This window comes from Salmo trutta, chromosome 13 (assembly GCF_901001165.1).
Source record: "Salmo trutta chromosome 13, fSalTru1.1, whole genome shotgun sequence".
NCBI lineage: Eukaryota > Metazoa > Chordata > Actinopteri > Salmoniformes > Salmonidae > Salmo > Salmo trutta.
The window spans coordinates 54,293,557-54,306,736 of NC_042969.1; the positions used below are offsets into that span (position 1 = coordinate 54,293,557).

The 13,180-nt window shown below is 47.7% G+C and overlaps 1 protein-coding gene across 1 annotated transcript; it reads left to right on the forward strand.

Annotated features, from left to right (window-relative positions):
* slc6a4a (solute carrier family 6 member 4a) lies at positions 1-8,477 on the forward strand (the record flags this gene model as incomplete). The annotated part of the gene is given in 10 exon segments (XM_029772626.1): positions 1-139; positions 434-568; positions 716-819; positions 1,127-1,254; positions 2,219-2,331; positions 2,841-2,972; positions 4,435-4,534; positions 4,781-4,881; positions 6,299-6,466; positions 7,365-8,477. Coding segments are annotated over 10 exon segments (1,192 nt in total), but the record flags the coding sequence as incomplete, so codon positions are not given.
* Between the last annotated feature and the right edge of the window lie 4,703 nt (positions 8,478-13,180).

The following is a 13,180-nucleotide window of genomic DNA, read 5'->3' on the forward strand; positions in this document are numbered from 1 at the left end:
GCGTCAGGTACTGCAGGTACACATGTCTCCAGGTCTGCACCAGCTTGGCAGTGTGAGTTGGCAGCTGGCTCTCTGCCTCCTGTTCATCTTCACCATCGTCTACTTCAGCATCTGGAAGGGAGTCAAGACCTCTGGCAAGGTGAGCATGGCTGGGGGACGGAGAGGGGGAAGGAGGGATGGAGAAACAGTAGATCAACAGTAGATAACAGAAGGTAAACACTGTGAACTCTGTTTCTCACTGATGTCTTCTATTCATACGTGCCCCTCTCTTTCTCTCTGTCGCTCCCTGCATCTCTTCCTTCCTCTCTCTCTTCCTCCTTCACCCTCTCTCTATCTCCCTCTCTCTCACCTGCTCTCCCCCCTCTCTCTCCTCCACCCCTCTCTCTATCTCTCTCTCACTCCCCCACCCCTCTCTCTCTCCCCTCTCTCTCAGGTGGTGTGGGTGACAGCCACCTTCCCCTACCTTGTCCTACTGGTGCTGCTCGTTCGTGGGGCCACTCTGCCCGGGGCCTGGAGGGGTGTGGTCTTCTACCTCAAACCTGATTGGGGGAAACTACTCAGCACCACAGTGAGTTGGCCCACTATTGGTTTAGGTTTCCAGCCAATCTTTTGCCATCATACAACACACTGACACCGAGACATACTGCCTGATGTCTTCTTCCCGTTTTCTTATCCACCCCTCTCTCTTTCTCTCTCCCTCTCCCTCTCCCTCCAGGTATGGATTGATGCAGCAGCTCAGATCTTCTTCTCTCTGGGGCCAGGTTTCGGGGTTCTCCTGGCCTTTGCCAGCTACAACCCCTTTCACAACAACTGCTACAAGTGAGACTTCATTTCTCTTGATACAGTACAATCTGTTAATGAACCTGCCATATGGGAAGTTTTTCTCCATGTGGTTTATTTTGCCTGTGACTTGTTGTTAATTCCCTCTCTTTCTTCTCCTATCTCCCTCTTCATCCCCTCTTTCTGTCTCTATCTCTCCCCCTCACTCTCGCCACACTCTCTACCCCTCTCTCTCTACCTCCCTCCTTTTCTCTCCCCCCTCTCACCATCCCTTTACCTCTCTCTCTCTCTCTCTCTCTCTCTCTCTCTCTCTCTCTCTCTCTCTCTCTCCCCCCCCCCATCTCAGGGATGCGTTGCTGACCAGTTCTGTGAACTGCCTGACCAGTTTCCTCTCTGGGTTTGTCATCTTTACCGTGCTCGGCTACATGGCTGAGATGCGCAAAGTAGGCGTGGAGACCGTAGCCAAGGATGCTGGTAAATCAATCAATTAAATCCATAATCTATTTTTCATATCCAGCAGTTGTTGTATGATTTTTTATATTTTTTTACATCAGGGCCCGTATTCACGAAGCGTCTCAGAGTAGGAGTGCTGATCTAGGATCATGTGTCCTCCACCTTCCCTTGTAATCTTGTACAATATGATCTTAAAGGCCCAGTGCAGTCAAACACGTGATTTTCCTGTGTTTGTGTTGACCAATAAGAAAGAGAGCTCCAAACCACTCTGCCAATAACAGCTAGTTTTCAGTTTTCCCCTCCCCACTCAGACCACTCCCAGACAGTCCTCGCAAAATTCTTGCTTTAGAAATTTCTCTTTGCTAAGAAGCAAAATTTTTTGGGACCAATTAATTGAAAACAATCACGGTAAGGTACTTCATTGTTACCCAGAAGTGATTTGATATTGAGATAAATAAAAATGCCTGCACTGGACCTTTAATGGAAAACTGATCCTAGATCAGCTCTCCTACTCTGAGACACTTTAGAAATACAGGCCCAGATAGTTCACAGGTTATCTGAGTTCAGACAGTAATTGAAATCTGGCAAGTGAGTACAGACCAGACTGTGGAGAATCCTAACGTAAGACACACACGCATAACAAATTCTCTGCTACGGTTCTAGTTACACTTGCATACATCAAGACAGGACTAATTGCCAACTATTCCTTTTTGATAAAAGCCCAACACCACATATAAAAGCCTCAGGGGCCCGTATGGAAATAATGACAATCCCTTAAGTGCTTTCAAACATGAAAGAGGACAGTAAAGATGCCACATTTCCACCGTGTGTGTGTGTGTGTCTGTGTGTGTCTGTGTGTGTGTGTGTGTGTGTGTGTGTGTGTGTGTGTGTGTGTGTGTGTGTGTGTGTGTGTGTGTGTGTGTGTGTGTGTGTGTGTGTGTGTGTTCGCTTTCCTAATGTATTGATTGTCTGTCTCTTCTGCCAGGTCCCAGTCTACTGTTCATCATCTATGCTGAAGCCATCGCCAACATGCCCGCTGCCACCTTCTTCGCCATTATCTTCTTCCTCATGATCATCATGCTGGGGCTGGACAGCACGGTCAGTGGCACATATACACACACGTGCGCGCACAGATGAATACATATGTACAAATGCACATGCGCGTGCACACACACACACGCATGCATACGGGCACGGTAATCTCACAGAATTATTAGACTGGTTCTCAAATCGTCTGGTTTTGATCGGTTCTCCATTCTTACATAAATGTACTGCTATTACATGTGCTAATTAATTTAACCCAGGCTCTCAGGTTGTGTTCAGTGTGTATTCATCCAATCAGGCTCTGAGCTTACTGTCAACAGAACTGATGCTGAAGGAACAGGTTGTGTCTGAGGATCTTTCTGTCTGGGTTTGCCTGATTTTCTATAGCTGTGCAATTATTATTTTTCTCTCTTGTGCGCATCTCTCTCTCGCTCATCACTCTCCACCTGTCTCTCCTTTTCTCTCTCCCTTTCTCCTCTGAGTTACTCCTCTACTGACTCCTTCTCTCTCTCTCTCAATTTAATTTCAGTTTAATGTCTCTCCCTTCTTGTCTTCCTGTGTAGTTTGCTGGTCTGGAGGGGGTGATCACAGCCATGCTGGATGAGTTCCCCCAGTTGTTGTCTAGGAGGAGGGAGTGGTTTGTCCTAAGCCTGGTGTGTGTCTGCTACCTGGGAGCGCTCTCCACCCTCACCTACGTGAGTCTCCACTCCACCCAACCTCAGTCCCACTCCCACCCACCCAGCCTCAGTCCCACTCCCACCCACCCAGCCTCAGTCCCACTCCCACCCACCCAGTCTCAGTCCCACTCACACCCAGCCTCGGTCCCACTCCACCCAGCCTCGGTCCCACTCCACCCAGCCTCGGTCCCACTCCACCCAGCATCGGTCCCACTCCACCCAGCCTCGGTCCCACTCCACCCAGCCTCGGTTCCACTCCACCCAGCCTCGGTCCCACTCCACCCAGCCTCGGTCCCACTCCACCCAGCCTCGGTTCCACTCCACCCAGCCTCGGTCCCACTCCACCCAGCCTCGGTCCCACTCCCACCCACCCAGCCTCAGTCCCACTCCCACCCACCCAGCCTCAGTCCCACTCCCACCCACCCAGCCTCAGTCCCACTCCACCCATTCTCGGTCCCACTCCACCCAGCCTCGGTCTCACTCCACCCAGCCTCGGTCCCACTCCACCCAGCCTCAGTCCCACTCCACCCAGTCTCGGTCCCACTCCTACCAATTCTCGGTCCCACTCCACCCAGCCTCGGTCCCACTCCTACCCATTCTTGGTCCCACTCCACCCAGCCTCGGTCCCACTCCACCCAGCCTCGGTCCCACTCCACCCATTCTTGGTCCCACTCCACCCAGCCTCGGTCCCACTCCACCCAGCCTCGGTCCCACTCCACCCAGCCTCAGTCCCACTCCACCCATTCTCAGTCCCACTCCACCCATTCTCGGTCCCACTCCACCCAACCTCGGTCCCACTCCACCCATTCTCGGTCCCACTCCACCCATTTTCGGTCCCACTCCACCGATTTTCGGTCCCACTCCACCGATTTTCGGTCCCACTCCACCCAGCCTCGGTCCCACTCCACCCAGCCTCGGTCCCACTCCACCCATTTTCGGTCCCACTCCACCCATTTTCGGTCCCACTCCACCCAGCCTCGGTCCCACTCCACCCAGCCTCGGTCCCACTCCACCCAGCCTCGGTCCCACTCCACCCAGCCTCAGTCCCACTCCAGCCAGCCTCAGTCCCACTCCACCCAGCCTCAGTCCCACTCCAGCCAGCCTCAGTCCCACTCCAGCCAGCCTCAGTCCCACTCCAGCCAGCCTCAGTCCCACTCCACCCAGCCTCAGTCCCACTCCAGCCAGCCTCAGTCCCACTCCAGCCAGCCTCAGTCCCACTCCAGCCAGCCTCAGTCCCACTCCAGCCAGCCTCAGTCCCCTTGGCTCATTACCCAGGTTATTATACTTTCATCCAATCTGTTTTTTTGCTTGTTATTTAGCAATGTCCAGAATCTCCTGAATGGCATGAAGCAATGCTGTCAGGAAATATGTCGAAAATAAGCTAAAGTGGAACATCAGTGGTATATACTGTAGAAATGTCTCTATAGTCTCTATAGCTTTCTTCCCAACACCCATGCATTTCTCTGGAACTCTGTTTTAGGGAGGTGCATTTGTGGTGAAACTGTTTGAGGAGTACGCCACGGGACCTGCTGTCATCACTGTGGTCTTCCTAGAAGTCATCGCCGTTTCCTGGTTCTACGGTAAACTGACAATGATATTGCTGACAAGGCCCACATAGTCTGACATTCTTTGGATTCAGCTTTTTAATTTTGGATTTAATGGATGTGTGTTTGTGATTGGTTTGTAACCTGACTGCACTAGACATGTCTCATTCTGACAATAAAAGGATGGATGGATGCATGGATGGATAAGGCGATTCCATATTGAGACACTAAAGTGTTTGTGTGTGCATGTTTTTCATTCCGTGTCTTTGTGTCCATTTTCAGGGACGAGTCGTTTCTGTGCTGATGTCCATATGATGCTGGGCTTCTCCCCTGGATTGTTCTGGAGGGTGTGCTGGGTGGCTATCTGCCCAATCTTCCTACTGGTGAGGCACACACACACACACACACACACACACACAAACACACACACACACACACACACACACACCGGCTGTACATACAGTTGAAGTCGGAAGTTTACATACACTTAGGTTGGAGTCATTAAAACTCGTTTTTCAACCACTCCACAAATGTCTTGTTAACAAACTATAGTTTTGGCAAGTTGGTTAGGACATCTACTTTGTGCATGACACGAGTCATTTTTACAACAATTGTTTACAGACAGATTATTTCACTTATAATTCTCTGTCACAATTCCAGTGGGTCTACATACATACACTAAGTTGACTGTTTTTAAACAGCTTGGAAAATTACAGAAAATTATGTCATGGCTTTAGAAGCTTCTGATAGGCTAATTGACATAATTTGAGTCAATTGGAGGTGTACCTGTGGATGTATTTCAAGGCCTACCTTCAAACTCAGTGCCTCTTTGCTTGACATCATGGGAAAATCAAAAGAAATCAGCCAAGACCTCAGAAAACAAATTGTAGACCTCCACAAGTCTGGTTCATCCTTGGGAGCAATTTCCAAACACCTGAAGGTACCACGTTCATCTGTACAAACAATAGTACGCAAGTATAAACACCATGGGACAACGCAGCCGTCATACAGCTCAGGAAGGAGACGCGTTCTGTCTCCTAGAGATGAATGTACTTTGGTGCGAAAAGTGCAAATCAATCCCAGAACAACAGCAAAGGACCTTGTGAAGTTGCTGCAGGAGGGACTAGTGCACTTCACAAAATAGAGGGCATCATGAGAATATATATATTGAAGCAACATCTCAAGACATCAGTCAGGAAATTAAAGCTTGGTCGCAAATGTGTCTTCCAAATGGACAATGACCCCAAGCATACTTCCAAAGTTGTGGCTAAAGGGCTTAAGGACAACAAAGTCAAGGTATTGGCGTGGCCATCACAAAGCCCTGACCTCAATCCTATAGAAAATCTGTGGGCAGAACTGAAAAAGCGCGTGCGAGCAAGGAGGCCTACAAACATAACTCAGTTACACCAGATCTGTCAGGAGGAACGGGCCAAAATTCACCCAACTTATTGTGGGAAGCTTGTGGAAGGCTACCCGAAACGTTTGACCCAAATTAAACAATTTAAAGGCAATGCTACCAAATACTAATTGAGTGTATGTAAACTTCTGACCCACTGGGAATGTGATGAAAGAAATAAAAGCTGAAATAAATCATTCTCTCTACTATTATTCTGACATTTCTCATTCTTAACATAAAGTGGTGATCCTAACTGACCTAAGACAGGGAATTTTTACTTGGATTAAATGTCAGGAATTGTGAAAAACTGATTTTAAACGTATTTGGCTAAGGTGTATGTAAACTTCCGACTTCAGCTTTACCTGTTCAAAACACCACCACCTCTATGTCTCATCTCTCCTCAGTTCATCATTGTCAGTTTCCTGGCGTTCCCCCCGGAGGTCAAGTTGTTTGACTACGTCTACCCACCTTGGACCACTGTTCTGGGCTACTGCATCGGAGTGTCCTCCTTCATCTGTGTACCAGCCTACATGGTGTACCACCTGCTCACTGCCAAAGGGACCTTTAAACAGGTAAGAGCCTCCAGAGGGCTTGGGGAGGGCCTCTCCCCCTCCAGTCCCCCTTCCCTCCCCCTGCCATCACCAGGCTACTAACAGAAGACACAATCAAAAGGAGAGATGCAGAGAGTAGGAATACAAGCCAACACGGCTTCCAGACACACACGCAAACATAGACAAGCGACAGACACCGCGGCACCTGCACACTGTCACGTTGCCAAGCCAGAAAACAGCCCCTTGTGTGAGAAGACAGACAGACAGACATCAAACAGCATGGTACACACAGCACCTTCCTCCCACCTCACCCTGCCTTTGATTAACCTGTCATCCAATAAGCCCAGTGTTTGCCCCAGTGCCTCACCGCACAATGGGACTGAAAGACAGTGTCAGCGGGGGGGGGGGGTGTGTGTGTTACGTGTAGTGTTCTGGTCGTACATCTGTGTTAGTGTGTGTGCGCGTTACGTGTGTGAGCGTTGTATGCCTAACCTGCTGCTGCGGCCAGTGATCGTAGACAGACGGATCAGAGCGAGGTCAGGATGACATAATGTCTGTGTGACAGCGCTCAATAAGAGCAGTTATACCAGGCACTACTTATTGTGCTCAGGCTACCAGAAATCAGTCACTTTCAACGGAAGCAGACACAGGAAAGTCCCAGCTTATGAGTGGCGCGAAGGGATGGTCTCGCTAGATAGCTTTGACACTGTGCTGGATAGGCTAACAGCCAATGTGCCAATTTGCATGTTGTTCGAAATATAGAACCACAAAGAGAAATCTCTGTGATTCCACAAGATAACTTCTAGTATAACCAGACTGTTACAAGGGGAACCCAACTCGCAATTACAATGGATGACATGAAATAACCTAGTGTTCCTTCCTACCCCTCTTTTCTCTTCCTCCCTTCCTTATCCCTCAGCGTCTCCTGAAGGGCATCACCCCTGTACCCAGTGGGCCTCACAGTGACATTACCATCACCCACGCTGTCTGACCCAGTGGTCTGACCAGGCCCGGTGGACTACACCCCCCTCTGCTGGACATAGAGCACAACTGCAGGCTTCTCCTCCAGAACCCCCACAGCAGACTTCAGCACTAAGGCACCCCGTCCATCCCACTGACCCCAGGGGTGAGGTGGAGTGCCGGACCACACTGTCTGCAGCATCCCACCCCTCCTCCCGTCACCTCCCTCCTGGCTCATTCTGTTAGCTAACCGTTAGCGGCTAATGGCGTCACTGTTTTCACACTGGCCCACGCTGGTCAGAGCATTTCAACCCCCAGACAGAGGGTTTTAGATGCCACAGCACAATGACATGTGTACTGTTACAATTGGAATCCATCCATTCAGTATGATTCATTAACATACACACGCACTCTTCCTTGTCTCTGTTCTGTCAGGTCCACTTTTATATCGCAAACAAATGTCTCACGGCTTCATTTGACCTTTGATCCTTGTTTCATGAGTTCTGCGTTCAGATATTTAGCCGGACATTGATTGCAAAATCCAGGAATCTTTTTACATGTCTAAATCAAGCCAAATGTTCATTGGATATTTCTACAGGTATTTCCAGATGTGAGCCGTGGTCATGTTTTAGGATGACTTGGTGGGAGCTTGTCAGTGTTTCTGAATGGGAATTGGATGGCTGAACCTATGAAGGGCCTTGATGAGCGTCTCCACACGGTGAAGAGCTGTATGTTGGTGTAGTGTGACGCACTGCAGTACTGATTATGCTCTGTAAGCATATCCAGGTTGTTGGGGAACGCAGAGACAAGTTCAGAAGAGAACACAGGGCTTTGTCCAGTCGTATGTGGGGGGATTCTTGAGTTGCAGTACGGAAGGCTCTGGTGTGTGTGTGTGTGTGTGTGTGTGTGTGTGTGTGTGTGTGTGTGTGTGTGTGTGTGTGTGTGTGTGTGTGTGTGTGTGTGTGTGTGTGTGTGTGTGTGTGTGTGTGTGTGTGTCAGAAAAAAATGGAAGGAATGTGGGGAGAAGTTACCCTGTGCAGATTAGAAGGAGTCGTGGGTTATATTATTGCAATATATATATATATATATTTATTTTAAATAATTATTATTGCTGTCAAATCTAAGTATGCTTTCATGTCATTTACCGAAACATGCTGATTTAGTTTGGTTTAGTTTCTTAATATGTAAAACACCATTTACATGTTAATTACTTATAGTGGGAACCAAATATCGATCACAACTATTATCATCTCCATCGCTCAGTCCTCAAGGTTGCGTCTGAAACAGGTATCTGTCTTTGCTCTCTACCAAATCATCTGTTGTGTGTTGGAATGGGAGTAAAAAATATGGCATGTATGTGTGTATTAAGTGAGTCTTGGTATCGGTGTATGTCTCTTTGTTCTGTGAATACCTGTCTACTCTTGGAACGCATTACTGTATGTTTGAGCGTGCCTCAGACCTGGGTTCAAATACTATAGGGAATCTTTCAAATACTTTGTGTTTTCTTTATCAGATGGGCGGGGTTTGTTTGAGCCTACCTTGTGGCAGATGGGCGGGGTTTGTTTGAGCCTACCTTGTGGCAGATGGGCGGGGTTTGTTTGAGCCTACCTTGTGGCAGATGGGCGGGGTTTGTTTGAGCCGGCCTAGTGCCAGATGGGCGGGGTTTGTTTGAGCCTACCTTGTGGCAGATGGGCGGGGTTTGTTTGAGCCTACCTTGTGGCAGATGGGCGGGGTTTGTTTGAGCCGGCCTAGTGCCAGATGGGCGGGGTTTGTTTTAGCCTACCTTGTGGCAGATGGGCGGGGTTTGTTTTAGCCTACCTTGTGCCAGATGGGAGGGGTTTGTTTTAGCCTGCCTAGTGCCAGATGGGTGGAGTTTGTTTTAGCCTGCCTAGTGCCAGATGGGCGGGGTTTGTTTTAGCCTGCCTAGTGCCAGATGGGCGGGGTTTGTTTTAGTCTACCTTGTGCCAGATGGGCGGGGTTTGTTTTAGCCTGCCTAGTGCCAGATGGGCGGGGTTTGTTTTAGTCTACCTTGTGCCAGATGGGCGGGGTTTGTTTTAGCCTACCTTGTGCCAGATGGGCGGGGTTTGTTTTTAGCCTGCCTAGTGCGAGATGGGCGGGGTTTGTTTTAGCCTGCCTAGTGCCAGATGGGCGGGGTTTGTTTTAGCCTACCTTGTGCCAGATGGGCGGGGTTTGTTTTAGCTTACCTTGTGCCAGATGGGCGGGGTTTGTTTTAGCCTGCCTAGTGCCAGATGGGCGGGGTTTGTTTTAGTCTACCTTGTGCCAGATTGGCGGGGTTTGTTTTAGCCTACCTTGTGCTTGATGGGCGGGGTTTGTTTTTAGCCTGCCTAGTGCGAGATGGGCGGGGTTTGTTTTAGCCTGCCTAGTGCCAGATGGGCGGAGTTTGTTTTAGCCGGCCTAGTGCGAGATGGGCGGGGTTTGTTTTACCTGGCCTAGTGCCAGATGGGCGGGGTTTGTTTTAGCCGGCCTATTGCCAGATGGGCGGGGTTTGTTTTAGCCTGCCTAGTGCCAGATGGGCGGGGTTTGCAGGTTTCCGACTGTTCTATTTGTTCCATTGAACCAGACAAACAAATCTGAAGTATTTGAAAGGATTTCAAATAGTATTTTAACTCAGGATTGATGTACGTGTGAGCGTGCATACCTTCCGTGTGTATGTGCAAGCGTGCATACATGAGTGTGTGTGTGTGTACATTATGAACAGAAGTAGCAGTCAGACTTTGTGAGTGTGTGCATGCCAATGTGTGTAACCTGTGCTTCAACTTGTGTCTGTGAAGTGACCTTCTCTCGTCTTGTACTTCGCCAAAATATCCAATGAAGATGATGTTAAATCCCTCCCTTGTACCTCTCGAGCCTACATAATGTATGATCTATGTACGTCTGTAAAAGATTGTATCGAGAAATAAACCTGTATAGAAGAAAGATATAAATATATATGAATTAATAGATAAATAAAGTTAAGATGTAAATGAGTAGCTATGCCTCTTGCATTTTTTCCCCCGCAATGCTTTTGTAACACAGTTTTTTATGATTTGTAACATTGTAACTCTTGAATTGGGTTTATTTCTGAGATTATTTTAGGAATGAGGTAGTTTAGTGCTTAGGGCACAGTTAGACAGACCATTTTCCACTATACACATCCCACTGCTCGGGGCAGTAGCTAGGGGCAGTAGCTCGGGGCAGTAGCTCGGGGCAGTAGCTCAGGGCAGTAGCTAGGGCCAGGTGCTTGAAGAACCAGCAAGGCTTGATAAGTGATTGCTCACAGGTGTGGGTGATTGGCGGGTAATTAGTTATTGAGAGGTGGGTCGAAGATTTTCTATTATATTGACAAAATAGCCGAGTGACCGCTCTAACAATGGAAATGCATGTCCCCAAAGATGGAAGGCAGGCGGGAGGAGGCGAGATCAGGTGGGACCTTTCTAGCCAATGAGAGGGCAGATACGCGGGTGAACAACCGGCACAACTTCGATATAAAGTATTTTTTTTCAAAGTTGGCTAAATGCTGCGTGCGTCCACTTAAATCAGTGCATTCCTTACAACCTAACCATTATGAAACTTATATTCAATCAAATAAGCCTCACGTAGCAAATTAGCAATACCATTTTTTGTTGACCAAATTCGACACAAATTCCTCACTTCGTGGTCTTATTTTCGTGGACATTTTCACTTCTTCCTCTCTGCCGAAACTAACGCCCTACTTCCACTCCTGGTTGTATATATACTGAACAAAAATATAAACACAACATGTAAAGTGTTGGTCCCATGTTTCCTGAGCTGACATAATAAGATCCCAGAAATGTTCCATACAGTACGCTCTCATATTTTGAGCACAAATTTGTTTACATCCCTGTTAGTGAGCATTTCTCCTTTGCCAAGATAATCCATCCACCTGACAGGTGTGGCATATCAAGAAACTGATTAAATAGCATGATCATTACACAGGTGCACCTTGTGCTGTGGACAATAAAAGGCCACTCTAAAATGTGCAGTTTTGTCACACAACACAATGCCACAGATGTCTCAAGTTTTGAGGAAGCGTGCAATTGGCATTCTGCCTGCAGGAATGTCCACCAGAGCTGTTGCCAGAGAATTTAATGTTCATTTCTCTACCATAAGCCGTCTCCAACGTCGTTTTAGAGAATTTGGCAGTACGTCCAACCGGCCTCACAACAGCAGACCACGTGTAACCACACCAGCCCAGGACCTCCACATCCGGCTTCTTCACCTGCGGGATCGTCTGGGGGGGGTGCTCCCCAGTGGGTGCGGAGTCATGTGAAATCCATAGATTAAGGCCTATAACATTTATTTAAAATAAAATGAATGGTAACTCAGTCAAATCTTTGAAATTGTTGCATGTTGCGTTTATATTTTTGGTAGTATCTGTTCTAATGCTGCGTTCCTAACTAAGTGGGAAGGTGGTTATTACCCGTTGTGAAGTCGTAAATGCCAGTTGGATGCATTATTGTGCTTTGAACTCATTGAAACTGATTGGCTAATGGCTAACAAGCTGTGTCAACTAAAAGTGTAGGGCTGTAACCATTAGTCCAAATAGTTGCAAATAGTTGTGTTTTGCAACGAAATTAAGAGTTTCTATTGGACAAATTCAGTTAGATCCCTCCTCGTTTCATTCTGTTTGCTTTCGTTTTGCAAAAGAATCAGCGTAATGACTACGCCCCCAGTTATCACGCATGTAAACAAATTATATTTTTTGTGGTTGTATTTAGCTGCCGAAAATGCTGTTATCAAAGTCATTTCCTTAGTAGGTGTGATGTCAGAGGTCAGCGTGTGGGAGAAGTCGGAGCTCAGGGATGACAAAGTTTCCCACTAGTAATTACTAGTTGAAGCGGCATTCAAGTGGATTTTCCCCAGTCGTATGTGGTAAATACCACCTTCCCACTTAGTTATTTACCCAGCATTACACATCTCCCTCAGAACAGATTAAGCATCTGAAGCAATTACGCAAGATTTGACTTCTGTCTTTCTGAGATGAATTCTCAGGTAAAAACACACAGGCCCACACACTGTCTTGTTGCTCACCCCTTGGTCATTAGTAAGCTCTCCCCCTCATTTGTACACGGTTGTCTCCCCTCTATTCCAGGGCTCACTCTACAAGATTCTAAGATTTGTTTGTATATGACTGAGTGTTTGTATCGGCCGCTTTGTCTTTTGAAGATAATGCTTGATTATTCTCAGACCCTGTATGTACTGTTGCCCTGAGTGAGAGCAGTTCAAAACCACCGAATAGAGAACGAGGTAAAAGCTACAGAATACAATTTTAAAGGTGCAATCTGCAATACTTACTGTCTATTCCACAAAGTATATATCCATTGATTGATGAAGAATAGTGACGAATCAAGGATTGCGGCTTCACGCAGCATCGGCAGCGAAGTTCAATCATCTATTGCGGTCTACAGGCCATACAGCACATACAACGGCATGGCTGTCCGTCACAAAGCGTGATGTTCAAAGAGGAACCATTGAGGTTGCATCATCTAATTGTGGTGTCACCTGACCTGGGGCTGGTCATGTGTGATGGCTGCAGCCTGCAGGCCGTGGCGGGGTCTCTGTCATCAAGGCTTAATCCTGCAGCCTTTAGCTTCAGTAAACACTCCATGATGTTCACACACTTAGTCAACAACACACAGATACACACAGTGTTGAATTTCAAGCCGCATGAGCCCGTACTTAGTGAGTAAGCCCATGATCTGAGGTGCAAGTCTCACACAAAGAGAAATGCATGTAGGCTACTTTGTGTGTGAG